This window comes from Diabrotica virgifera, chromosome 1 (genome assembly GCF_917563875.1).
Source record: "Diabrotica virgifera virgifera chromosome 1, PGI_DIABVI_V3a".
Lineage (NCBI taxonomy): Eukaryota > Metazoa > Arthropoda > Insecta > Coleoptera > Chrysomelidae > Diabrotica > Diabrotica virgifera.
The window spans coordinates 89259176-89286422 of NC_065443.1; the positions used below are offsets into that span (position 1 = coordinate 89259176).

The 27247-nt window shown below is 30.5% G+C and overlaps 1 protein-coding gene across 1 annotated transcript in view; it reads left to right on the forward strand.

Moving 5' to 3' along the window:
• Positions 1–27247, forward strand: part of LOC114325878 (probable multidrug resistance-associated protein lethal(2)03659) — a 170853-nt gene that overhangs the window by 140077 nt on the left and 3529 nt on the right. The window contains exons 12-15 of the mRNA XM_028274010.2: positions 1414–1759; positions 2856–3055; positions 10383–10614; positions 17878–18046. Of these exons, the coding sequence (XP_028129811.2) occupies positions 1414–1759; positions 2856–3055; positions 10383–10614; positions 17878–18046 (947 nt within the window). The remainder of the gene's footprint in view (positions 1–1413; positions 1760–2855; positions 3056–10382; positions 10615–17877; positions 18047–27247) is intronic.

Here is a 27247-nt window from a genome sequence, read left to right on the forward strand (position 1 = left end):
CATTAAAAATATTGACTTACAAGCTTTTCTAGTTTAAAAGATATGTAAAAGTATAAACCAACAAAATATAAAAGTAATAATGGCGAAAAAATCGACTTACGAGGTTTTGCAGTTTAACCGTCGAATGTAGAATGGTTCTAAAATAATTTTTTTCTGACTAATGTTATTGAGAAAAAAGCTCTCTGGGGTAAACCAAGTATAAACCAACAAAATATAAAAGTAATAATGGCCAAAAAAAATCGACTTACGAGGTTTTGCAGTTTAACCGTCGAATGTAGAATGGTTCTAAAATAATTTTTTTCTGACTTATGTTATTGAGAAAAAAGCTCTCTGGGATAAACAAACAATTTGAATAAAATTTAAACAATTGAATGAATCGCTTAGAAATTTTTGTCACATATTAAGCACCAAAGAACCCCTTATTTGACGAAAATTTCAAAGCTCAATACTAATTTTTACAATAGTTATTGCGAAATTAATTTTTTTGCAATTTCGACCTTTTTTGCAATTATAATATTAACAATAAATGAGTATATAAAAATTTTATATACCTACCTAAAGCTTTCTCCATACTCTCGAAGATGTTTGTACTAAAAAAACTATAAGTTTCACTGTTTTGCATTGAGTTGTAAAAAAGGAACAAAGGGTGTTTTTGACACTAAATTATTTATAAATAAAAATGGCCGCCAGATCCTACGCAGAAAATAGTTAACAATTTATTTTTATAGGTATTACCTCTTGAAAAAACGCTTTAATACCCTGGCTGCTGAAGTGTCACGAACAGGGCATATGTTTGGCTTATTACTCTGGCCTATATATGACACAATGGCATGGTCAATAGAGGGCAGAGGGTCAAGTGTGTAGTGTGTACCTACTATTCAAGCTTGCTTATATCACAAGGTTAACAGAAAGTGTTATGACATATATAATACGCATAATGTGTGATCCAGTTTAAAACGAAAACAAAAGTTTATTAAAATGTTTGGGTTTCTCTAACTAAATAGAGTACATATGTATTTCGATACTTCTTAAATATTTTAGGATCCTAAGTATTTGTAAGATATTAATCTTACTGCAGACGTTTTTACTATTGCCTTCCATATTTGTCGGTACTCTGCCACTATTTCCATTTTCTCACTCTCATTTTTTCCAGATATAACACACTGTTTATAAGGCATTCGTTACTGCATATCACATGCCCTACCCATCATAGTCTACACCCGTCACGCGGTCACTGCAAGTGCCATATATCACCTGAAGCATTTTACGTTCCTTCACCAGCAATTTATTTATTTCTCTTTTTGCAACTGAGATGGTTACACAAATAGAAGGAAAGGTCCTGATGTATATTTTTCTAATAATTTTATTATGAATATAGTTGACAATGTTACTAATAATATAAAATTTTGTTAGCTTATGGCGGCAACGTAGGTCTAGCAGTCACCCAAGCCATAAGTTTAACAGGCATGTTCCAATGGGGCATGCGCCAATGGAGCGAATTGGACAACTCGATGACGTCAGTGGAAAGAGTCCTTGATTACATTAATATAAAACAAGAATCTCTTGAGAAACAAAAGGAACCGCCCAAAAAATGGCCAGAATATGGCATGCTTGAGTTCCAATCTGTTTATTTACGGTATGCCACAAACCTACCGTATGTTTTGAACAATCTTACTTTTAAGATTAAACCTAAGGAGAAGGTTGGAATTGTAGGAAGAACAGGAGCGGGAAAATCAACGTTGATTTCTGCTCTTTTCAGGTAAGCTTTTGATTTTCAGGAAAATAGTTGATATCAGTAAATAGTAAATCGTAGTTTAAAGAAAAAAACCAAAAACCAAGATAGATATACAGTAAGAACGTTTAGGTTAGAATAAATTCATTTTCTGGAGAATGAGAATTTTCTTTTTTAATTTTTAATTTATGATTTTTTGGTATATATATCATACTAGTGACGTTATCCATCTGAGCGTGATGATGTAATCGACGATTTTCTTAAATAAGAATAAGAGTAGAGTGATAGCTGATTTGAAAGGTTATTCAATTCTCTGTTCAGGAATACAAATATTATTATTTATATAGGGTGTCCAAAAAAATTTTTTTAATTAAAATATTTGATAAAAAAGAAGAATTTATGTCATTTATTTAATTTAAAATACAATTTACTGCTGTCAAAAAACAGAAAAAAATGTTTCTTTGATAAATTAACATTGCTTTTCACTAAATTAAATGTTCAAACTGCCAACAAAGAGTCAGGTGGGTGGCAGCTTTACCATTGAAATTAAGCGAAAAGCAATGTTTATTTGTGAAATAAACGTTACTTTTTCTGTTTTCTGACAGCAGTAATATGTATTTTAAATTAAATAAATTACGTACATTCTTCTTTTTTTGCCAATTAATTTAATTCAAAAACAATTTTTTGACACTCTTTATAAATAATTATGTCAATGTTTATATTAGTGAATAAAAAATTGAATAATCTTTCAAATGAACTATTACACTACCCGTATTCTCATTTTAAATAAATTATCGATTATGCCATCTTACCCAGATGAATGACGTCACCTGTATGATACATACACCAAAAATCATAATTTAAAAATAACAATAGAGCTGTTTCGGGATTTTTCGTTAGTAGCTTTCTTACTACTTAGTAACTTTCTTTTTACTTAGTAAATTAGTAGATTTTCCTTAGGACTTTCGTAAGTGGCCGGCTTACGAAATAACGAAATTTATTCCGTTATTTTGCATCACACTGTATATTTAATAATAAGATTCAATTAAATTGGATTAAATCCAAACTGATTTTATATATCTTTGGAACTATCTACACCGATTTTATATAATTACTGTTTTAGATTAACAGATATTGAAGGAAAGATATTGATTGATGGAATCTGTACTAGTGATATCCCCTTAATCAGTATGCGTTCAAAGATAGCTATTATACCCCAGTCACCTGTATTATTTTCTGGTACAGTTCGATCAAACTTAGATCCTATGGATGAATACGATGATAAAGACCTATGGCGAGCTCTAGAAGAAGTAGCTCTAAAGGGTAAGATGGTTTTTATTATAACTATTCTAAAATCTATTAAAATGTTTTGGCTCATATTTTGGCTATAATTCCATATTATATTATACCAAATTCAGTTGATGTGGACAATTATATCTTTCTTCTTAAAGTGCCTATCCGTTCCGGATGTTGGCGATCATCATAGCTATCTTGACTTTGTTTACCGCAGCGAGGAACAGTTCAGTGGTAGTCGTGTTATACCACTTTCGTAAATTTTGAAACCAGGAAAGCGTCTTCTTCCCGGTCCACTTTTACCATTTACTTTCCCTTGGAGAATCAGTTGGAGAAGGCCGTAACGTTCTTGATTTCTCATTACATGTGCGTATAACTATGCAGTATTTTATGCAAAAATATGCAGTATTTTATGAAAAATATGCATATTTATCTAGGAAATATGCATGTAATAAAAAATATTTACAATATTTTTTTATTTACAAAAATACTTACAATATTATAAATACATAACATATACAATTATTGTAACATATAAATATTATTTTGAATTGTGGTAACAATAGATTATCAAAAATGATGTTCAAAATTTTCTAATAAAAACTTATGGCTTCTATCTGAATACATATATTTTTAAATAGAAAAACTTCTTTCGACATCAACTGATGTAACTGGGGCATTTTTAAAATTTACTATAATAGATGGTTCTAAATTAAGTGGTTCGGAAAATGCCCCAGCTAGTACTTGAACCAGTTCAGAAAGAACCTGGTAACCACTATTTTTTCCATGCTTACTTTAAATTTTTGAAAAATTTTCTTTCTATTAGTACCTTTAACGTTTTGACACAATGACTCATATTCTTTTATTAAAACTGTACTCTCTAACAATGATAATTTGGAGGATTCTAATTGAGTTATAGTTTTCTGGACAAAACTGTAATTTGATTTTATGAATGACAGTTGCTGTTGGAGAATGTTATTTTGGAAGGCTTGCTTAGCTTCCAATAAAGATTGGCAACTATCATCTGTTAAAAGGTTAATTATTTTTTTAAATCAACAAAATGATCAGCATAGAAATTAGCTGCTTTCAACCATGTTCCCCAACGTGTTAAAATGGGTTGCGGTGGCAGTGGAACAGCAGGAAGCATATCTCTGTAGCATTGTATTCTTACAGGTGATTTCAGGAATACCTTTTTGATGCCCGCTATTAAACTTTTAACTAGTGGAAATTTTTTTCTTACTTCCTCCGCAACTCTGTTTATTCCATGCGTTAAACAAGTGACATGTATTAAGTTTGGATGAAATATTTTTAAATTTTATCCTGCTTTCACCATATATGGTGCGGCATCAGATAAAATAAGCAATAATTTATCATTAGGCACAGCAACAGGAAGAAAAAAGTTTGCTAATGCTTCTTGTAGAAACCGTGATATTGTTAGAGCGTTGGTTTTTTCCACTTGCATACAGGAAATTAAATACGATTTTGGAAAAGTTTCATCGCTAAGTACACCAATCAATAAGTGCACAATGTATCTTCCTGACGTGTCAGTGGTCTCGTCCACACATATGTAAAGGTAATTATTACCTATTTCGGCTTTTATGTTGTGGATAACTGAGGAGTATAACAAATTGACATTATTTCTTCACTGAGAGTTCGTTAACTGGGAATGTTTTGTTTGCAATATTTTTTTAAAAAAGAACTAAAGTTTTCATTAGATAATTTTGAAAGCGGTATATTAGAAGATACTAATGCACGACACAAGTCTTCGTTAAAAGTTTCTTGTTCGGTTTGTTTTTTGGAACTTGACTGAAAGCACTTGGACACTGAAGGTTGATATTTTTCACCGAATGTGGTTTTTACTTTTTTAGCTAAATGTTTTCCGGTTCTGACATGCTGATCTATTTGAAATTTTTCTTCAAATGAAATCTAAAAAAGAATATAAATATTCTATAGTTGTACGCATTTTTAAAACCTAAGATTGTAGAAATAAACTAAAAATGAACCGTTTTTGCATAACAATTAGAATATTTAAATTAAATCAAATAAAAATCGGTGTAGTAATCTTGAAAATGTCATGAAATGGCAAGAAGGAAGAATCCACAAATATTTACAAGAGGCTCTTGGTCTTTTCTGTTTACATTTAAAGAACAAATACTGTGAGCATAAATTAAAAGCACTTAATTAATGAAGTCCAATATATAATATATTTTTGTTTTTAACAAAATTAAAGCAAACTATGCAATTGTTAGAAAAAAAAATGTTAGCGACCTTTCAGTAGACTATTGAATTCAGTAGACTATTGAAGAGTGAATTTTAAATAGGTATCCTATTTTTTATTGCAAGGAGTTTAAAAAATGCTTGAAAAAAGAAAAAATACATCGATTTATTGCAAACTAGCCTTGTGTCGGTACTTTTATTAAACATAATCTCCAATTTTATAATCTTTGTTTGTACCACCGTGTAAATTTTTAAAATAAAATAAAAAACAATACGTATGTACTTACGGTTTTGCCACAACATATGCAATAAACTTTATCCATATCCATAGATAGCTCTTTGTACTGTTTTATCCAAGTTGAAACATTGCTTATTTTCGGCATTTTCAAAGCACAATAATGATTCACAATTAGAAATACACGTTGTATACGCCTCCAATTTTACAACGAAAATGAAACCAAGTGAAACTGACCGTCAAAATAAAAAATTTTTACCTAGAGACATAAACTGGCAAACACAAACCCTTAATTCCAGGACAAAACGTGACAAAACTATAAGCCGCTGTCTTTTATTAGTTACTATACCAAGAATTTGAATACCAAGTGATTATAAAACAAAATTAAATATTGCAATTTTCATGCTATCTGTAAGTTTAAATATAAAAATATATAGTTAACACCAAATTTTCAAATTATATGCACTTTATGCTCACTTTTATAAAAATATGCAAAATTTGACATTTTTGCATTTTTTATGCATTATATGCAAAATATACAATTTGCATATTTGCCTAAGTCTAGTTATGAGAATTTCACACTCTTTCCCCATTCTACGCAGGACTTCCACATTAGTAATTCGGTCAACCCAGGATATACGTAAGATGCGCCTATAACACCACATTTCTAAAGCTTCGAGCCGATTCATAGATGCAACAGTTAGTGTCCACGGTTTCATTCCGTAGAGCAGAACTGTGAATATGTAGCATTTCAACAGACGGTATTTTGTTTTTAATGATATGTCTCGACCGTTGAAAATGGGTCTCATTCTAACGTATGCTGCTTTCGCTTTTATTATTCGCCGTTTAATTTCTGTCGAGTGGTCCCATTGGCTATTTAAATTCGTACCCAGATATGTATATTGCTCAACTCTTTCGATATTCTGTTGGTTGATTGTAAGTTGAGCGTTTAGTATTGGTTTTTTACTAATTGTCATAAATTTGGTTTTCTTTATGTTTAGAGCTAGTCCGTATCTGTTGCTGACTTCTGTTATAAGATTTGTTAATATCTGTAAATCATTCAGATTATCGGCAAAAACTATGGTGTCATCTGCATATCTAATATTATTCATTCATTCACCATTTATTAATACTCCCTTCGCACAACCGTCTAAAGCTTCCTTAAATACCCATTCGGAGTAAATATTGAATGGTAGTGGAGATAAAATACAGCCCTGTCGTACTTCTCGTTATATTGCAATTTTATCAGTTAACTGGTCTTCTATTTTGATTTTGGCCGTTTGATTGTAATAAATGTTTCTGATAATTCTCAGATCTTTGTTGTCAATTCCAATTTCTTGCATTAGAGTTATTAAGTTGTCATGTTTTACTCGGTTAAATGCTTTCTGGTAATCTATAAAGCATACGTATATATCACAATTTACATCCCTGCATCTCTGAAATAGCAGTTGTACAGCAAAAAGGGCTTCCCGTGTTCCCAGAGCATCACGAAATCCGAATTGTGTTCTTGTTAGTTTTTCCTCGCACTTTGTATATATTCTTTTGTAAATGACCTTTAGAAATGTTTTAAGTAAATGGCTCATAAGGCTTATAATTCTATAGTCTTCGCACTTTCTCGCATTGGGTTTTTTTGGAAGACTTATAAAAGTTTATTCTAGCCATTTTTGGTGAATTATGCCTGTGTCATATATATTGTTAAGTATATTTTTTGTCAACCATTTTATGCCGTCGTAGTCTATAAGTTTTAAGAATTCGGAATGAAAATTATCAGGGCCTACTGCTTTGCCATCTTGGGTACTTTTGATGGCATACCTTACTTCTTCGACTGTAAGTGGAGGTCCAGATTCGCAATTGGTTTTTGTTGTGATGCCAGTGTTACTTCGTATATCTTTAAAATATTTTCCACGTATTTAGTCTTTTTTCTACTAAAGACCTTTAGTCTTTTTTCTGTCTTTCATCATGCATAGAATCTCCTCTATCATCCATGGACAATTATATAATTTTCTCCAATTAAAGAAGCTTTATAGAGACATCTGTATACAGCGAGGAGTACGACGAGGAGACACCATCTCACCAAAGCTATTCACGATGCTTTTAGAACATACTTGTAAGAAGGCAGTTCTGAACGAATATGGTATCAACATAAATGGAGAGAAGGTCCAAGCTCTGCTAGGATGTCAGATCACGAATACACGAAGAGATTAACATTTTCAAAACCAGAGGGTACAACAAGTAGAAGACAACGACGAAGAAGATGGATTGATGATGTGGAAGAAGACATTAAGATTCTAAGTGTGAGAAGATGGAGGGAAGTTGTCAGGAATTGACAGGAGTGGCGACTCGTTTGCGAGCAGGCCAAGGTCCACAACGGATTGTCGAGCCACTTATGATGGTGATTCATATTTTTCGCTGTTGCTCATGATGTGACCTAGATAATCGATTTTGGATGTTTTATTGTGGTTAACAGCTCTTTTTCTTTTTGTATACTTAATAAGACGTCCTAATTAGCAACGTAGTCGCTGTAAGATTTATCTTATATATAAAAATCAATTGCTGTTCGTTAGTCTCGCTAAAACTCGAGAATGACTGGGCCGATTTGGCTAATTTTAATGTTTAATTATTTGTGGAAGTTCAGGGAAGGCTTATACGGTTTTATATAGTCCCTCAGCTGAATTTACAACTAAGAATCAAGTTCCTAAAATGTTATGTGTATCCTGTATTACTATATGGATGTGAAACCTGGATCATGAAGGTTAACATGATGAACAAATTAGAAGCCTTTGAGATGTGGTCGTATCGTAGAATGCTCAGAATATCTTGGGTTCAACGCATTTCAAACAGAGAAGTCTTAAACAGAGTAGGTCAAGGCGAAGGTGACTTAATGAAGATGATAAAAAAGAGAAAACTTGAATATCTGGGGCATATAATGAGAGGTAGCAGATACAGGATGCTGCAGTTAATACTCAATGAAAAGGTCGACGGAAAAAGAGGAATTGGTCGAAAAAAATATTCATGGCTCCGAAACCTTCGTCAATGGACTGGCTTATCAGCAGATCAATTGTTACATGCCGCACAAGATCGAGAACGATATCGGCAAATTGTTATGGAAGCTACCCACGCCTAAAAATTTGGGCACGGTACTTAAAGAAGAATATATAGTCCAGTTTGTAGCCACCAAAAATGTTACATCTATATGTATAAAATGCTCTTTTTACAGTGTTTGTTGCCATACTCCTCCGAAACCACTTGACCGATTTTTATGAAATTGGGCAGATATATTCGACCGGTCTGGGTGTAGGTTGTTGTCTATATTTCATACCCGTACGTCATAACGGGAGTTGCTGATGATGCCATAACTCTCATAATAATGAGGTGAAAAATACGAAATTAAGTAGGTTGACTCCTTGCTGAATTCCGAGCAGAACCGTACTAACATTTTTTCTCTAGCGCAATCGGTGTCCGAAATACAATATTGTAAGCCGTTGAAATATTCTGAGGACAGAAGAAGAACGAGGAACAAATTTCATCGAAGAAAAGTGCAACTGTTTTACTTTTGGACTTAAATTAGGCAACATATGAATTTTTTAATTTTTGGAAATTTTCAAAAAATATCTCTAAACCGAACTTTTCTGACGAACTGCAAGCAGGAGAAATTTCTGAGAACACGAAAAGAACAAGCAGCAAATTATAAAATTTTATTTAATTTTAATTAATTTTGTTTATTTTTTTTTAATTTTATTTAATTTAAGTATTTTATTTATTTTCGTTTATTTTATTTTATTTGGTTTTTTATTTCCATTTATTTATTTATTTTTTCATTTTAATAAATTTTATTTTTATTTTTATTAGATTCTATTTACTTTTATTTATTTTTTTTTAATTTATTTATTATTTTTATTTAATGATATTTAATTTTAATTTAATTTTATTTTGATTAATCAACACCTATATAGTTTGACAACCCCGATCCCAATTATAAATACAGGGTTGTTTTGAATGTAAATAAAATAAAGCTGTTACATTCATTATAAGATAAACAAATTTAAGATTGTAAAGTCGTAATACATCTACATGTCTTTCCAGCAAGACCTAGACATGACTATTCCACCAGAAATTCTACCTTTGACATCTATTTACCGATCCCGTCCAGTGAGTTAGTAAAGAAATCTATATTATATTCTGCAAAAAAACTTTACAACCATCTCCCTCTACAACTTAAATCTGCAACATCTTTCCCCAAGTTCCGTAAAATGACTAAAGCCTATTTATCTGAAAGACCATATTTATTATTCAACAGCAGAGTTTCTTAACCAATAACTAAGAAAGTACAGTATTCTTATTTATAAGTATAATCTTAATCTATATTTGAGTGTCATATGCAGCAGCTTAACTTAACTTAATAAATTTCTTAAGGTAGAATATGCAATTTGCAAAATTTTTTTTTAAATTTTGCAATAGATTGTTACTGTTTTTTTTTTGTTTCTCTTTATTATTTTTATTTATATAGACGATTTATATCATTTTAGTAAATTGTATTTGTTATTTGTTATTGTTCTTATTTATGATTCTTGTAAGCTTTGTCTATAAAATTGTTAAATTTTTCATGACAATAAAGCATATTTCTATTCTATTCTATTCTATTCTAAATGTTGCACTACACACTTTATTTTGTTACTTCTGACTAAATTTTATTACTTCAAACATCATGTGTAATTATTTAAAAATAATAATAAAAGCTCATTCACATCGAGCATTTTTTGTTTATTAATTACGAATCCCTTTTGTTTATTTTAAGTTTATTGTATACAAAAGTTTGTTTTTATCTGTTGAGGCAGTACGAAGTCTGCCGGGTCAGCTAGTTAATAGGTTAATTTATACATATAGTATTTTTAATTAATTTTTTAGATGTTGTCTCCGAAATGGAAATGGGTTTAGAAAGCAAAATCGGTGAAGCAGGATCAAACCTTAGTTTGGGTCAACGTCAACTCGTGTGCTTGGCTAGAGCTATAGTCAGAAAAAATAAGATCCTTGTTTTGGATGAAGCTACAGCCAATGTTGATCCAAAAACAGACGCTTTAATACAGTCTACTATACGAAACAAATTTGCCAATTGTACCGTTCTAACAATAGCACACAGGTAATATTTCCTTTTTTAGATTATCATTTTAATAATCACTTTCTTAATAAGTGAGGGAATTTGTTTAGCTAATGGGTTTAAAACGAAGTCAAAAAAGAGAGAAATAATAATAATCGATAAGTTAGGATATCCGATATTAATCATGGCAACAAAAAATCGTGATGAATTTAAATATCTAGGTTCTATTTTTGACACAAACTCCACATGCTATCAAGATATAGATATATCGAATAAGTCAAGGAAGAAAAGCTATAAAACAGCTATAGTCTCAGACACAACTGGCTAGTGATTTTAGTATGTATTTTCTTTTGTTTTTGGCCAATTTTGCCAAAATTGGCAAAATTACTAACTATTTAGTAATTATTAACCATTTAGTTATTAGTTTTTGACAATTTTACCAAATTGGCAAAATTACTGACTAAAATCACTTGCCAGTTTGTATCTGAGTTTAGCGAACCGACTATAAATGGCATTTGGTGGAGTAAAGGACTGCAAAATCAGACAAAGAAAAGAATCTACCAAACTATCGTGGAAGAAATTGTCCTTACAACTCCGAAGTGTGGGAAGTAAAAGACCGACAAAATAAAAGACTTCAAGTTTTAGAAATGGACGCGCTTAGAAGAAACTGCAGAATATCTAAACTAAAGCATATCGCAAACGATGAAATAAAAGAAAGAATGCAAATAGAAAATTCAGTGGACAATTCAACGAGGAAGATATTCGTGATCGAAAAGCATGGCGAATAGGATGCGAGAAATGGAGGATGCTGTATAAGACCGGATATATAACAAAAAATCGTAATTATATTATAAACCAAAAATAAGAAATAAAAAATTGTAAAATATAGAGCATGAAAAAAATAATCTGAAAAATACCCGTAAACAAGAATAGATGTCATGCTATAAAAAATCAAAAACATCATCATATCCTCTTTCTTTGGCTCTATCCTTACGTGAGGTGGACTTGAATAATAAGGAACTTGCATATATTTTTAAATATTAGAATAATATTAAAAATTATAAGGTAACATGATCTTAAAACTCTTAAAACGCATATTACGCAGCTTTGAAAATGCTGTAAAATTCAAATTTCTTCAGAGACGCGAAACGGGTCTGACGTCACGACCCACTGTCTACAAATTCATTCACATTCACTTAAAACTCTTAAGGTAGACTTCCGCACCAAGCGACCGAGACAGGAGACCGCGACAGGCGACAGATAGGTGAGGTCTCCCCACGACTGCTCTCAATGCAATTATATCAGGGTAGTTCTGCAGCCCGCGACCGAGACCAGCGACCAACTATCGTCTAATCGCGACCTATCTGTGGCCTGTCGCGGTCTCCTGTCTCGGTCGCTTGGTGCGGAAGTCTACCTTTACGTAGAAGTCGATTGTATAAATAAAAGTTCAAAAGAAATAAAGGTTGTTTTGGGGATTGTATTAACTCCATTTAATCGTATTTAATTGGAAATTCCAAGGTATTAGTTGTGTTCTTGTAGGTATAGTCCATAATCAGTTTATTAATTTCAAACTGAAATTGATCAGGTGTTGAAATAGATATTGTAAATAGGTGTTGAAATAGATATTGTATTGTTTATTTTTAAGCTTTTTTTTCTTCTTTGTTATGAATCTATAATATTTATAAATGATAGGTTTTAGTTTTGTTTATTACAAAATATTACGACTGAAATATATGTATTCGGAAATTTAATTATAATAAGGGACAAACGTTTTGGATTGAAAAAGTTTTGTTGGTAGAAAATCGAGACCGAGAGCCAAAATCTAATCTATCAACCAAATAACCAATGCAAAAGTACAGTAGTTGCAAATGTTTCTATTTAAAAAAATAAGTGTTTTTTTTGCGTAGCAGATACATACTTTGAAAGTAATTTAAAATGTACTTATAAATATTTGGATAGAATATGACGCATGTCTTATTGACAGTTTGATTAGTATAGTACAAGACTTTTGGAGTGTAAATATTTTCCCCCATCTATTTGGTTCTGCTAATTATTAAAAATAAATGGAATAAAACTTTGATAAAATAAAGTTTTATCCATAAAATATTTTTATTTCTTTATGTGAGAATGAAATTCAAATTTGAAACTAAATTTATGCCTATTCATATATTTTATTAAAACATCCATTCTTGTTATACGTAATTTTTTAGTAGTATCTATGTATGTACTTACATAAATTTATAATGTAATTTGGCATTTGAGATACATAAATTGTAAAATAAAAATGTATTTCCGTAAACTAAAAACAATACCTATTATAAATAAATGATCTTTAAAATTTCAAATATTGTCTTCAGAGTGCACGTCTAGCACTAGCCAAACGAGAGCACTAGCAAACATCATGGTTGGTGACGTCAGACCCCAGCCCGCGCTTTTGAAGTTGTTTGAAATGGTAAATTTGGGAGCGCAACTATTATCAACTATTGTATGTAAACTATTAATTATTAAGACGTAATATTTTAAACATAATATTTTTAAACATAAATTAACAATTTTATGCAAAAATATTTTTATGTGCAAGTTCCCTATTACGTTTAGCAATGTTTTCCAGTAACTATTAGATTTTTCAAGTGATTTTTCGGCTTTATTTTTTGGGATATTAACCCAGTTACACCCAGTTAATTATTAGCCAGGGGTATTAACCGCCCACCTTAAAAATCGCCATTTTTGATGTCTCAAATATACTAAACCTGTTATCCGATTTAAGTGATTTTTTTAGTACGAATATCCTTATAGAATATCCGTTAGAATATCCTTATTCTTAAATAATATCGCGTTAATAGTATTGTTGTTAAACAGGTAAATTTTAATTGTATACGGAATGTACCAATCAAACTGTCTTTTTTTCTCAAAGTTCGCATCACCCAAAGTTGGCATTTATAAAATACTGAAATTAAAACTACAGCCTCATGTTTTCTCAACATTATGTTTTTTGATTCATTCGCTTATGTTGGATCATAAAAAAGTTCGGTAATCTAACAACTAGCCATGTTTTTCATCAATACAGAGTGTTTTAAATAAGTATGGCCAACTTTAAGGGGTAATTCTGCACGAAAGGATAATGACACTTTGGTTCATAAAAGTATGACCGCAAATGCTTCGTTTCCGAAATAGGGGGTGTTGAAATTTTTCTTACAAACTGACGATTTATTTATTGCTGTAAAACCGGTTGAGATATGCAAATGAAATTTGGTGAGTTTTAAGACGTAGTTATTGCGGATTTATTGACATACAATCAAGAATTTTATATTCACCATTGGCGCGCATATGGGTAATAGTACCGAGACTTTTTTATTCAGTTACTCATGTCTAATCGGACAACTTTTTTATTTCGGGAAATTTTCGGGAGGCGGGCGTTTCGTAAATATAGAGGTTTCTAAACTTAGTAACACCATAGTGCACGCATCATAAATAGTCATAAAAATTATACCCATACAGCTGATTTTTGCAGGATTGTTTGATAAAAATACTTACAATTTACTGGTAATATTGTGTGGCAAATTTTTAAGGGTACTCCAGTTGTGGAACGCACTAAAGTTTAGAAAACTCTATTGCCCGATTCGATATGAATAACTAATTAAAAAAGGTCTTATGAGAGGGGTAATAATTTTTTTAAAGGTGGGCCCAAGACTAGTAAAGCTGGTCCTGGTTTACGTAACTAGTGCAGTCACTGAAGGTGGATATGAGCTATTACCTCCGACTTCGTTGGACCTCCATCGATTTGGATGAAAATTGGTGAGTGGTTAGAGGATATCTCAATGAACAAAGGTGACATGGTGCCAACTTGCGCTTTTACCCTGGGGGTGGATGCCACCCCTTCTCGAGGGTGAAAATTATCTTATTAAAAATAACCCCATAATTGGATAGAGGTACTAACTCTAAGCAAAATTTGTTATATAAAGTTATTGAAATCAATCATAACTTTTTGAGTTATTAAAGATTAAAGATTTTAATTTTAGATTAAAGATTTTAATTTTTAAAAATTTTTCATTAAATATTTAAATTGAAAAAATGCATGTTTTTAACCGATTTTTTTATAAATAATTCAAAACCTATAATATTTTTACAACAAGTTATCATTACCAAAATTGAAGATAATAAAAAATGAAATAAATTCCTTACCAGAAAAGCCTTTTAGTGTTAACTAAAAGTGAGTTATAGGCTAGGTAATTGAATGTATATTTATTTCGGTGACTACCCAAATCTAAGTATTCAAGCTTAAATAACGGGAAAAATGATGCATTTTATAACATAAACTTATTAAACATTTGTCAAAGTATTTAACAATATCTATCATATGAGCCCACTAACAAGTTGATAGCATTAAAATTTATGCTCCAAAAATTTTTCAAAAGTTATCTTTTAAAAACTTTTCCAAAACATGATATTGTTTTTTTTTTTAAATAACTCCGTTAATTTTGAGATATGAGATTTACTTAAAAACAGATTGAAATCTAACACTAAGGGCTTTTAATCCACGTTGAATTTAATCTTTTAAACACCTTACTTTTTTAAAATAAAAGGTTAAATTGCCCAGGTTACATGGTTCTCGCAGGCAAAATTTAAGATTAAAACGTTTCTATCTCGGTTATTTTGTACCCTAGAGAAATAGTAAAACAGGTAAAATATTTGATACAGAAAAAGCTAAAATTTGGTTATATATCATTTTTTTCGTATATTGAGTATTTTGGGAGTTATTATTAAAAGAAAAAAATGAAAATAACGATAATCTGAAAAATTCTGATTTTTTTAAAATTATACCTTTTTTAAATATGCATTCAAAACCGGTCAAAATTGTTGAAATCATTACTTATGCTAATATTGAAACAGGCTGGAAGAATCACAATCTAAATATCGCAAAAGTCCGTCTCTGTCGTTATAGATAGAAGTAAGACGAAATGTACTTCCCAACGCGTTTCTCTTGGGCCACCCACAAGAAAGCGGAAGGATTAATATTTTAAGAAATTCTAGACGCCTAAGCTGATAATTTAGCTATTGCAGGCAGTAAAATCACAAAGACATATTAGAGCTCGAAGACAGCTTTCCTAAGAATTATTTACTTTGCACAGGATATGCCTCATGAAAAGAAGAATAGGAAAGATTGCTAAATGTTTGAGTGATAGAAATCTAAGAATTCCACAAAAGTACGACGCAGTAACTTTCGTGGGAATCCTTAAACGGTTACAAAAAGGACACTCGTGGTGATTGGCCGAAGAAGAAACGTATGATCATAATAAGGCTGGTCTAAACATTATTTTCCAGCTATGTGATTGGTACGAAAATTTCGGAATGATGATTATTGGTCAAATTAGGTGATAGCTGTGAAAAAGGGAGGTGAATATAGAGAGCAGAGAGGAATCTTGTCCGAGATTAGGACAAGAAGAAATCAATTAAGTTCTAGCGGTCATGCAGTGAAGACCTGCATTTTTTCTTGTCTGTGCCTAAATAGGCAAAATGGAATCTTAAAGATTCTGTCGTGAAAATCGCAAGTGCGATATGTTGTCTTAAATACCATACCGGTATATTCTCTGTGTTGTGTCCGGTACGATAAAATAATAGTTTTCTTAGTACGGCGTGTAATATGTTTCGTTCAAACAGAACTTAGTTCAACATTTGCGGATAAGACTTCCGTTTAATATGTCTCATATAAACCGCACTTAATTCAATCTTCGTGGAACGCAGTTCCATTTTTTTTAAAGACAATGGTCTAAATAAAATATGTTTAATTATCAAGTCAGTGAGAAGTATCACTAATAATCATGAAAGCAGTTATTTTCTTTTCATAAAACAAAAAGAACTATGGAATTTTTATTTTTCGTATAATATAATAACAACTATGTAACAGTACTTTAACTCTAAAAATGAAAGTGAAAAGTGAAAGTGATTTCGTCGTACCCACAACTCTGGCGAGCTAACCGATTCCAGCAATTCAACAACAATGGATCATCACCAGGTATTTTGCAATAAACTGTTTCGTTCCTTTTTCTTTTTTTTTGAACTTTTAAGATGAAACGCGAAAGACTTATTTTTTATTTTTCTAATCAACTCAGTTTAATGACAATTTTCTATCTAAATAAATGGTAACTATGTTAAAACTTATTTCGTCTTTTTCTGTTCGCACAATCCATCTATGCATCCTTATTGTATTAGGAAACGCAGCCTACTACAGACAACAAGGGTAAGTACCATTAGTAGTCAAAGGGATACCATTTTTTTTGTAACATTTTTGTAATTTTTATATAGATAAATAGCAATAGATTCTGATCTATTAATGGCGCCCAAAAAATTAATAATTTCTTTTCTTTAGCTTAAATATTGTTGTATGAACTCACACCCTAAAATCTCTTGATGATTAGAGCCGCCGGTGCGATTTTAAATTATGTAGCACGTATTTTTTAAGTTTATGTACATCACATGTTTATCTAATTTGTCGTGCTTCAATATAAAGAAACTCTTGTAAGGATTTCTATAAATTTTAATTTTTGTGGAAATGGCGATGTTTTATTTTTCACTTTTTCCAAAAAAATCCAAATGGTTCTCTTATTTTCATCATAACTCATACTCATAACTAACTTAATTTTGATGCTATTAACTTCTTATAGAGCTCATTTGATAGGTATTCCGAAGTACTTTGACAAGTTCTTGGTAGGTATATTTTATAAAATGCATCGTTTCCCCGTTATTTAAGCTTGAATACTTAGATCTGCGTACTCGTAGAAAAAAATATACCTTCAATTACCCATAACTCATTTTGAATTAACATTAGTGTAGTTCTTTAATTGAGAAATGTATTCAATTTTTTATTATCTTTAATTTTGATAATAACTTTTTTGTAAAAGCTTATAGTTTTCTAGTTATACGTGAAAAACAGCTTAACACATGCATTTTTTTTACGAAAAAATTAAATTTTTGGTCCTTAATAACTCAAAAAGTATTGATTTATAATATTAATAACTTTACATAACAAATTTTGCTTAGAATTTGTCCCTCTATCGATTTATGGTATTATTTTTAATGAAACAATTTTTACCCACGAGAAGAGGTGGCATCCACCCCCAGGGTAAAAGTACAAGTTAGCATCATGTTACCTTTGTTCCATGAGGTATCCTCTAACTACTCACCAATTTTTATAAAAATCTATGGAGGTTCAACGAAATCCGAGGTGAAAACGTTCAGTGACTGCACTAAACCGCAAATCTTTCCGTCTTTAATGTAATGAAGTAATAATAATGAATGAGTTTTTAGATTGCATACAGTCATGGACTCTGATAAGGTATTAGTTATGGATGCAGGTTCAGCGGTAGAATTCAATCATCCGCACATTTTGTTGCAAAATACAGAGGGAATATTCTGTAGTTTGGTTAAACAAACTGGAAAATCGATGGCTGAGAATTTATGTAAAATTGCCGAAGAGGTAAGTAAATACATCTTTTAATAAACTTTTATTCTTACATAGTTTTATATTTGAAACGGTACATTGTTAATACAGTCTTGTAACTCTAATGATTAGAAGGTAGAATAGGAGGTAAAATACCCATAGACCTTTATTAAAAGAGAAAACTTTCAAAATTATCATCAACAACAAAAAAAAAAAACGTTGACAGGATGACAGGACAGAAATATTGATCATTACATCACCTTCGAAAATGTTGGCTTTTACATAGTAGTCAATATAGTAGTTCACATATTTAGACCTCCTTCTGACCAATGAGAACTTTATTATTATCAAAAAATAAATTAGACGAAGATTAATTATAGGAAAAAAGTGGTACTTTGGATTGCTAAGTCAAATAAAAACGGAACATTAGAGGGAAAATAAAACTACAGGGCGCATCTGTAAAAATATTAGTACATTTGGATGTTGAGAGGTGACTCATATTTTTTGCAGAAATTGCCTGAAAATAACTCATATAATAATATTCGACTTATCCTCCCACTCAAGAAGGTCCGGAACATTGTTTAAATAATCAAAATGTCAAAAAATGAAGGAAAAATTCGATTTTTTTCTTCGTTTTTTTATTATAACTTTAAAAGTATTTATGCCACAGAAAAAAGTTGCGTAATTAAATTTTCTTCAACGCAGGTTTAGTTAAAAATTTTAAGTTGTCTCCATTGTTGTAAAATAGCAATAATTGCGAAAAAAACATAAAGAAAACAAGTATTCGCATTTTACATTTTTCAACCATTTATGCTTCACTTAGGACCTTCATATTTCACCCAGAAAAACTTTATGATATAATAAAACAATATTGTAAATTTCATTAAGATCGGTTTAACAGATTTTGCAAAATAAATTTTGCAATCCAGCTTTCGCAAAAAAAATTCATTTTTTCAAAATGTTGCAATACTGAAAACAAAGCAGGTAGCAAGTTGAATTTTTTTTACTTATAAAAGAATACTGTACCTTTCCTTTGCAATTTTCAAAACTAAAATGGGTTAACTACCACGGCGTCAGGATTTTTATTAAATAAACATTAATTTTTGGTGCTACGCGCAGGACAGCGGTGTTCGATTCACACAAGTTGATTTCCACCAAAATTTCTTCCAATCTTTATTTAACATATTATTTTCTTACTCTATATTTTGTTGTATTTTAATATTTTAATTCCACAAAAATCAAACTAATTTGATTATTGTTTATGAGATATTGTTTATACAGTTGCATCTGTTTAAAAATAATAAAGTTTCATTCTCTAAGTTAAAATATATGAACAAAGATTTTGCTGAAAAAGTGCTATTTCAAAGGACAGACTACCTATGTGTTTTTATTTTGCAATAAACAAATTTATTTATTTATATAGGAATGTACTAAAAATTAAAATTTATCAATTATTATCAAAGGTCATTGGAATGGCCAATCAGAGCAAACGTATCCGCTGTCCTGCGGGTAGCACCAAAAATTATTGTTTATTTAAAAAAATTCCTGACGCCGTGGTATTTAACTGATTTTAATTTTGCAAATTGCAAATGAAAGTTACAGTATTCTTCTTAGTACATTGAAATGTTACATTTAGGGTTGTATTTCTTAGAAAAGTCAATTTAATTTTTTTAATGTGTAGGGGGTTCAGTAGAAGCTTAAGTTAAAGTTTTTGGGGTCGCCACCCTTGTCCCCCGGCCGCCATATTGGAAAAAGGGATGCAAAGCGCTTTCGCGATGTATCTCCTAAACTAGCAATCCTACAGAAAATTTAATGACACATAAAATGTAGCAAATTAAAGTTTCTACAATTTTATATCTATCTATTACTTTTTATCGTCAAGTGACTAACAAAAAAGTTATAAACAAAAATAAGAGAAAATTTTGTAAGAAGTTTTCTTTTGGAGGTTATAACTTTTTTCCGTTCATTTCACAATAAAATAACATCATAGCGATTTTGTAGAGGATTTTTCAATGAACAATTTTCACTATAAAATTGTTTAATCCTATTTATTATCTAGGTTTTACAGCGCTTCAAACTTGACCAGATTCTCGAATTCTCGTAGGAATACAATAAAAATAATATTTTTCTATCCATATATTATTAGGCGAGCGGCATCAACCGTTATGCCGACCACGAAAATCAAATTTAAGGTGAATGACCAATTCTGGTCTATTTTTATGTTTTCGAGGTCGCTGAATCTGAATATGAAGTTTATTTTTATCTAGAGGTGGTGGAACACGTTCAAAAATTAAATTTTATACAAAAAATCCAAAAATCAATTTTGATGATTTTTCAAATTTACCTCGCTGTATCTTTGGTCACTGTAAATATTTCCTTTTGAAAATTTTACTGTGTAATCTATGAAGTATGTAGATAACAATGAAATTTGTGCAAAAGTTTAGACGTATTAAAAAAAGAGTTGTTAATTTTTAAACATTTTGCCATCTTATTTCGTTAGTTTCATGTTTACTTAAAAAAGTTGAGTGACAAACTTTTTAGTTTACAATTTTAACCAACACAACAATAAAATATATTTAATGAAGAAGTTTTTTGGAAAATTTTAAGTTAAAATATACAATAGGAAAAAAGTTATGTTACTTCATAGACAAGCGGCACACCCCAAAAAACGCATAAATCTCGAAATCCTGACCACGGTGTGGTGAATGGCTAATTTTCATCATCATTCTTAAGAATTTTGCATTTTGCGGTTGCGTCATTCTTCTTCTGAACCGGCGAATTTGTCCTCAAACAACTTCTTGGGCCTTTTCTATATATGCTTAGAGTTATAAGTTTTATAGTGGGGAGAAAGGTCGAAAACAGATTAATAATAGCATAGGAATGTTAAAATCATAATAAATTGTATGAATAAAAAATATACGTAGATAGAAAAGTAAGCCTAACTTTTGTTTTTGTTGTATCCCTATGAGCATTCGAGAAACTGGTCAAGGTTGGAGCGCTGTAAAACCTATATAAATAAATAGAATTAAACAACTGTATAGTGGAAATTGTTCGCTGAAAAACCCTCTACACAATTGCTATAGTGTTATTTTATCTTAAAATGAACTGAAAAAAAGTTATAACACCCAAAAGGAAACTTGTTAAAAAATTTTTATATATTTTTGTTAATATCTTTTTTGTTGGTCACTTGACAATAAAAAGTAATAGAAATAAAATTGTAGAAAATTTAATTTGCTACATTTTATGTTTAACTAGATTTTCCGTAGGGTTGGTAGTTTACGACATATAGCGCGAAACTCTTTTGCACGCCATTTCCAAGATGGCGGCCGGGGAACAAGGGTGGCGACCCCAAAAACTTGAACTTAAGCTTCTACTAATGTCCCCTATACATTAAAGAAATAAAATTGACTCCTCTAACAAATGCAAGGTATGGCTTAAAAAAATGTAACATTTTAATGGAGTATTATGTAAAAAAAAATTACAACTTGCTAACTGCTCTATTTTCAATCCTGCAACATTTTGAAAATATGAATTTTTTTTGCGAAAGCGGGATTGCAAAATTTATTTTGCAAAATCTATTGAACCGATCTTAATGAAATTTGCAGTATGGTTTTATTATATCATATAGTTTTTCTGGGTAAAATATAAAGGTCCTAAGTGTAGCATAAATGGTTGAAAAACGTAAAATGCGAATACTTGTTTTATTAGTTTTTTCGCAATTATTGCTATTCTGCCACAAGGGTGACACTTTTTTAAGATTTTAGCTAATTCTATATTGTAGTAAATTTAATTACGAGACTTTTATGTCAGTGCAACTTTTCTCGGAAGCGAATACTTTAAAAGTTATAATCAAAAAACGAAGAAAAAAATCGAATTTTTCCTTCATTTTTTGATATTTTGATTATTTAAACAATGTTCCGGACCTTTCTGAGCGGGAGGATAGCTCAGTTATTATTATATGAGTTAATTCCAAGCAATTTCTACAAAAAAATATGAGTCACCTCTCAACGTCCATCTAAAAACAGATGCGCCCTGGATACAGAAAACCTTTGTTTTAACACTAATTGAGATTATAGATACCCTAAGCAGATAACAAGGATTTACTTGAGTTTTGATAAAGGAATATTCCAGAGAGTATAATATAGATGGAAGGATGTTCTAAATTAGGAGGCTATGTGAACGATGCTATGTAAAAACTTTTAAAATGACGTATTCTAAAACGATTTAATCTATTGCTAATTGCTTTTAATCTACAGTGAGCACGTAAAGGTTGGAATAAATTCATTTTCTCGAGAATGGACAATTTTGGAAAAAAATCCCGAAACAGGTCAATTTTTATTTTTAAATTGCGACTTGCTGGCATATGTATCATACTAGTGACGTCACCCATCTGGGCGTGATAACGTCATCTATAATTTTTTTAAATGAGAATAGGGGTCGTGTGATAGCTCATTTGAAAGGTAATTCAATTCTCTATTCAGTAATATAAACATTAACATATTTATTTATACAGAGTGCCCAAAAAAAATTTTTGAATTAAATTTATTCACATAAAAAGAAGAATGTGTGTAATTTATTTAACTCAAAATACTTTTTTACTGCTATCAGAAAACAGGAAATAATGTTTATTTGACAAATAAATATTGTTTTTTGCTTAAATTCAATAAAAGCCGCCACCCACCTTCCCCTTGACAGTTTCAACATTTAATTTAAGCGAAAAGCAATGACTAATTTTCAAATAAACATTTTTTTTGTTTTCTGAGAGCAGTAAAATGTATTTTGGACTAAATAATTTATATGCATTCTTCTTTTTATGTCAATAAGTTTAATTAAAAAAATGGTTTTTGTACACCCTGTATAAATAATTATGTAAATGTTTATATTACTGAATAGAGAATTAAATTACCTTTTAAATGATCTATCACACGACCCCTATTCCCGTTTAAAAAACCATCGATGACGTCATCACGCCCAGATGGGTGACGTCACTAGTATGATATATATGCAACAAAGTCGTAATTTAAAAATAAAAATTGACCTGTTTCGGGATTTTTTTCCAAAATGGTCCATTCTTGAGAAAATGAATTTATTCCAACCTTTACGTGCTCTCTGTATATGCTTCAAAAGCAGCAAAATACGGCAAAATCGTTAATTATTTATAACTTATTTAAAAAATAATTAACACATGTGTAGTTTCTATCAAAGGGGGTCTTACTTCAGTGGTTTTGTAATAATTGTAATAGTAATAATAGCAAATGCAGAGTTACAACTAGCCCAATCCCTGATAACATACGTCAAAAATTACAAATAGAGCATTATGTCAGATTACTAACAAAAAAATATATTCGAACAAGTTATTCATAACATTAATTTTTTGCAGAATTTTAATAACTACTACTATGAAGACTCTTCTTTGCCAAGTTATTTTGAAGAAAACTAAAACAGATTTTTTACTAACGTACCTGTAATGTACATACCAATTTAAGAAAATATAAATACTCATAAGCAAATAGCTCTCCCTACAGATCATCTAGCTCTTCAACTTATTAGAAGATACTTGATTTTCCTTCAGAAATATCCTACATGATCAACAATCGCTTTTATGGTTGTTATTTCTTTAGTAAAGGGTACTTTCTAATTTACAATAAACAATTTAACAATGATTTTAATTAAATAAATCCTTCACAAAAAGGTACATTTGAAGGGGTAAGAACCAAAAGGATCTAAGTGCCGTTATGTTAGTTTGGAGATATTCAATGTTAAAGTTAATTGCTTATTGTAAAATCTGTAAAGAATGGGGTTTTTAAGGAAAAAACACATAATAGGTTTAAATGTTTAACGTTTTCGTTTCACATACTGGTGTTACATGCTTGTTTGTTAAAAAAAAAGCCACATAAACCTCTTTGGTTCTATTCTTTCTTTAGTTTTTTTTTAACGATCATTTCTCAATAAGAAAACATTATTTTAATAGTAAACATAAAAAAATATTAATTATCATAGTCAGAGTAAATATCAAGATCATTATTTTCTTCTTGGACATTTTCCTCCATTTTAGTTTTCCTCGACGTCGTTGGCTTATTTTCTGTTGCATTCGTTTTCTTTTTGGGTTGATGGGCCATATTTTGGTAAAAAGTATGATGAACTGGGGGAATAAAAAGCAACAGCTGAATAATATTTTCCCACTTAGCATATGGAATTTCCAAAACGGCTCTATGCAGGAGTTGGTTTAAATTTTTCAGAGATAAATTTGGTCTGCCTACGTTAAATAATGAGCACTTGTCAGATTGGAAAGCAAGGCAGTTATTTTGATGCCTCGTTGTATTGAAAACAAGGAACAAAAAGTTTTCATGTCTGTACTCAAACCACACGATTTCTCGCCACTTTATTGGTCGCTTTTCCATGTCTTTTTTTGGACCACACATGTGTCTATAAAGGTAATCAAAGTCGAGAAAATCATTTTGTTCCATGGAAGATACTTGAAACTTTTTGGAAGTTTTCATTATTAAAGCTGTCCAATGTTCTGGCATAAAAATGTTTAAGGATAGCTTTCTTCTTTTTTCGATTCTAGCAAAAGAACGGTTGCATTCCTTATACGAATGTCCTGGCTCAAAAAATTCATGATGTATTATTTTCAAAGTAGTACTTTGAACCAAAAACAATTTAACAATGTTCTTATTTTTGTTTTGACCCCCACATTGGTCACTGTAACAAATCAGTTCTTCGACAGTTGGTGGCAAATTTTTCATGTACCGAAAAAAAATTAATTAATAATAAGCAATGACTAATTGGGATCCTCGTTGGCCAATGGTCTCATTTCATATATGCATAAAGGATATTCCACTAATAAGATCATGGACACATGCAAAAACAACGTGGATAAGAATCAACAAAAACTGAAAATAATCAGCGGCATAACGGTCTAGGCGCGCTTGGATCACTTTGCCACTACTGAGAATAGAACATCTGTAAACCTAATTTTTCCCCTTACCAAGAGATGGCGCAGAAAGTTTAAAAATCAATTGTATCATTTTGTCAGCAAGTAAGGTTTAGTTTTAACTTTCGATATATGCGCTTAACTGATTTTTTTAAAAAATGTCACTTAGACCCTTTTGGTTTTTACCGCTTCATTTATAATGCAGTCATTGAAGCGTAAAATAGGTTTTTACCTCCGAAACTTTTTAATATGAACCGATTTACATGAGATTTTAGAATTAGGCTTATATTACCCTTAACTTCAAAAGTGATATTGACCTGAACTCCGTTTTTTATTTTTAAGGGGTGAAAACAACCCCTTAATGGAAAAATTGACATTGAGCCATTTTATCGCCAGAAAACGTGGTTAATAATAAAGAGTGACATTGTGAAGTGTTTTCTAACACAATAACCTCATGTTAAACTCATTTTCATCCCCTTGAAAACCGTACAACCCTTGCAAACAAGCCCTAAATCGAACAAATTTACAAAAAAATTGATTTATTATGACATAAAAAGATTTAAATATAGAGTAAATAATATTTTACGTTCTCTATCTTAATCATATTGTTAACCCTCTTTCAACTCTTAAAAACAACCCCCAAATAGAAAAAACTTACACAAAATTAATTTGGTTTGACAAGAAGACCTAAATATAGAGTAAATAATATTTTACGTTCTCTATCTTAATTATTTAATTGTTAACCCGTTTGAACCCTTAAAATTAACCCCTCGATTGAAGATTGTATAAAAAATTTCTTTTGATAAACTAAAAAGGATTTAAATATCGTTCCACGTTCTCGAAAAAGCTATGCTGGAAAATCATATGCTCAAGTTCTTTAACCCTTAAAACTACTCCTAAATTAACCCTAAAACGTTGAATATGTATGATTATACATTTAAAAATGTTTAATTTACTAGGTAGAAAAAAATATGATTAAATTTTTTGCCATATCTACTTCAATTTTGTAGCTATCACAACTTATAAAAAACCATTTTAAAGTTAATTAAAAGAGCTACAACTTTTTTCAGTATAATCTGTAGTGAAAAACCTTCTATTTTGAAACGGTGAAGGGTCAAAGGGCTGGAGAGAGACTGTGGTTGCGCTAGGCGCGCTCTTTAATCAATCATATCTTCGTCAATTTTTATGTAATCGGAAAAACAAATATACCAAAATTTTTGTCACAAAAACCTATTTTTTTATTATTACACCTGAGGTATTTACGTATCTTTCATTATTTTTGAGATATTATTTTTTTAAAAATTCGAAAATTTGTTTTCTTTTAAATCGTGATTTTAAGAAAATTCTTCTGAAAAATCCATCAAACTCTTTATATTAAGAGGAAACAGTAGCGATCAACAGGTAGCCAAAACGCGTTCCAAGATTGCGGCTGTAATTTTGAATATTTTTTCGAGATATTTGGCACACGTATTCGTAATATAATAAAGAATGGCGGTACAGAGCCCAATTTGAAAAATATATTAATATGTTAAAATTACTCTGTAATTAAATACAATATTAAAAGAACGAGCCTGTACCGCCATTAAGAAGAACAAAATAATACACTTTCTTTAAATAAACTTTTTTATCCGATGCCTAGATTTTGTGTCATTTTGGAACTACTAAAATTTTTTATTTCATTAGTATAAAAAAGTTTATTTGAAGAAAGTGTACTTTTTTGTTCTTCTCAATGGCGGTAAAGGCTCGTTTTTTAATATTGTATTTAATTACAGAGTAATTTCCACATATTAATATATTTTTCAAATTGGGCTCTGTACCGCCATTCTTTATTATATTACGAATACGTGTGCCAAATATCTCGAAAAAATATTCAAAATTACAGCCGCAATCTTGGAACGCGTTTTGGCTACCTGTTGATCGCTACTGTATCACCTTAAAGTTGATTCTAGACGGAATACGATTACTTTTAATTTTGGTGGAAACGACACTTATGAAATCCATTGATTAAAAAACCATTAGATGTTCCTGTTTTTTTTCATTACAGCTCACTCATTTTACGTACAAAAGACTTTTAACAGTGCTCATTTTAAAGCTTATTTTAAGCATCATAAAATCCGTTCTCATTAGCATGCATAAAATGTATTTGCTCTCTGCTAGATGGCATTGAATACATCGATTAAATTTCACACAAAATAAAAAACAGCTTTGATCATATCGCTTAATGTTGCACTTTAAAAAACCAATTTGTTAATTTTTTTACCTGCTATAATTTTGTTCATTATAATATTATCGTTAAAATGCAT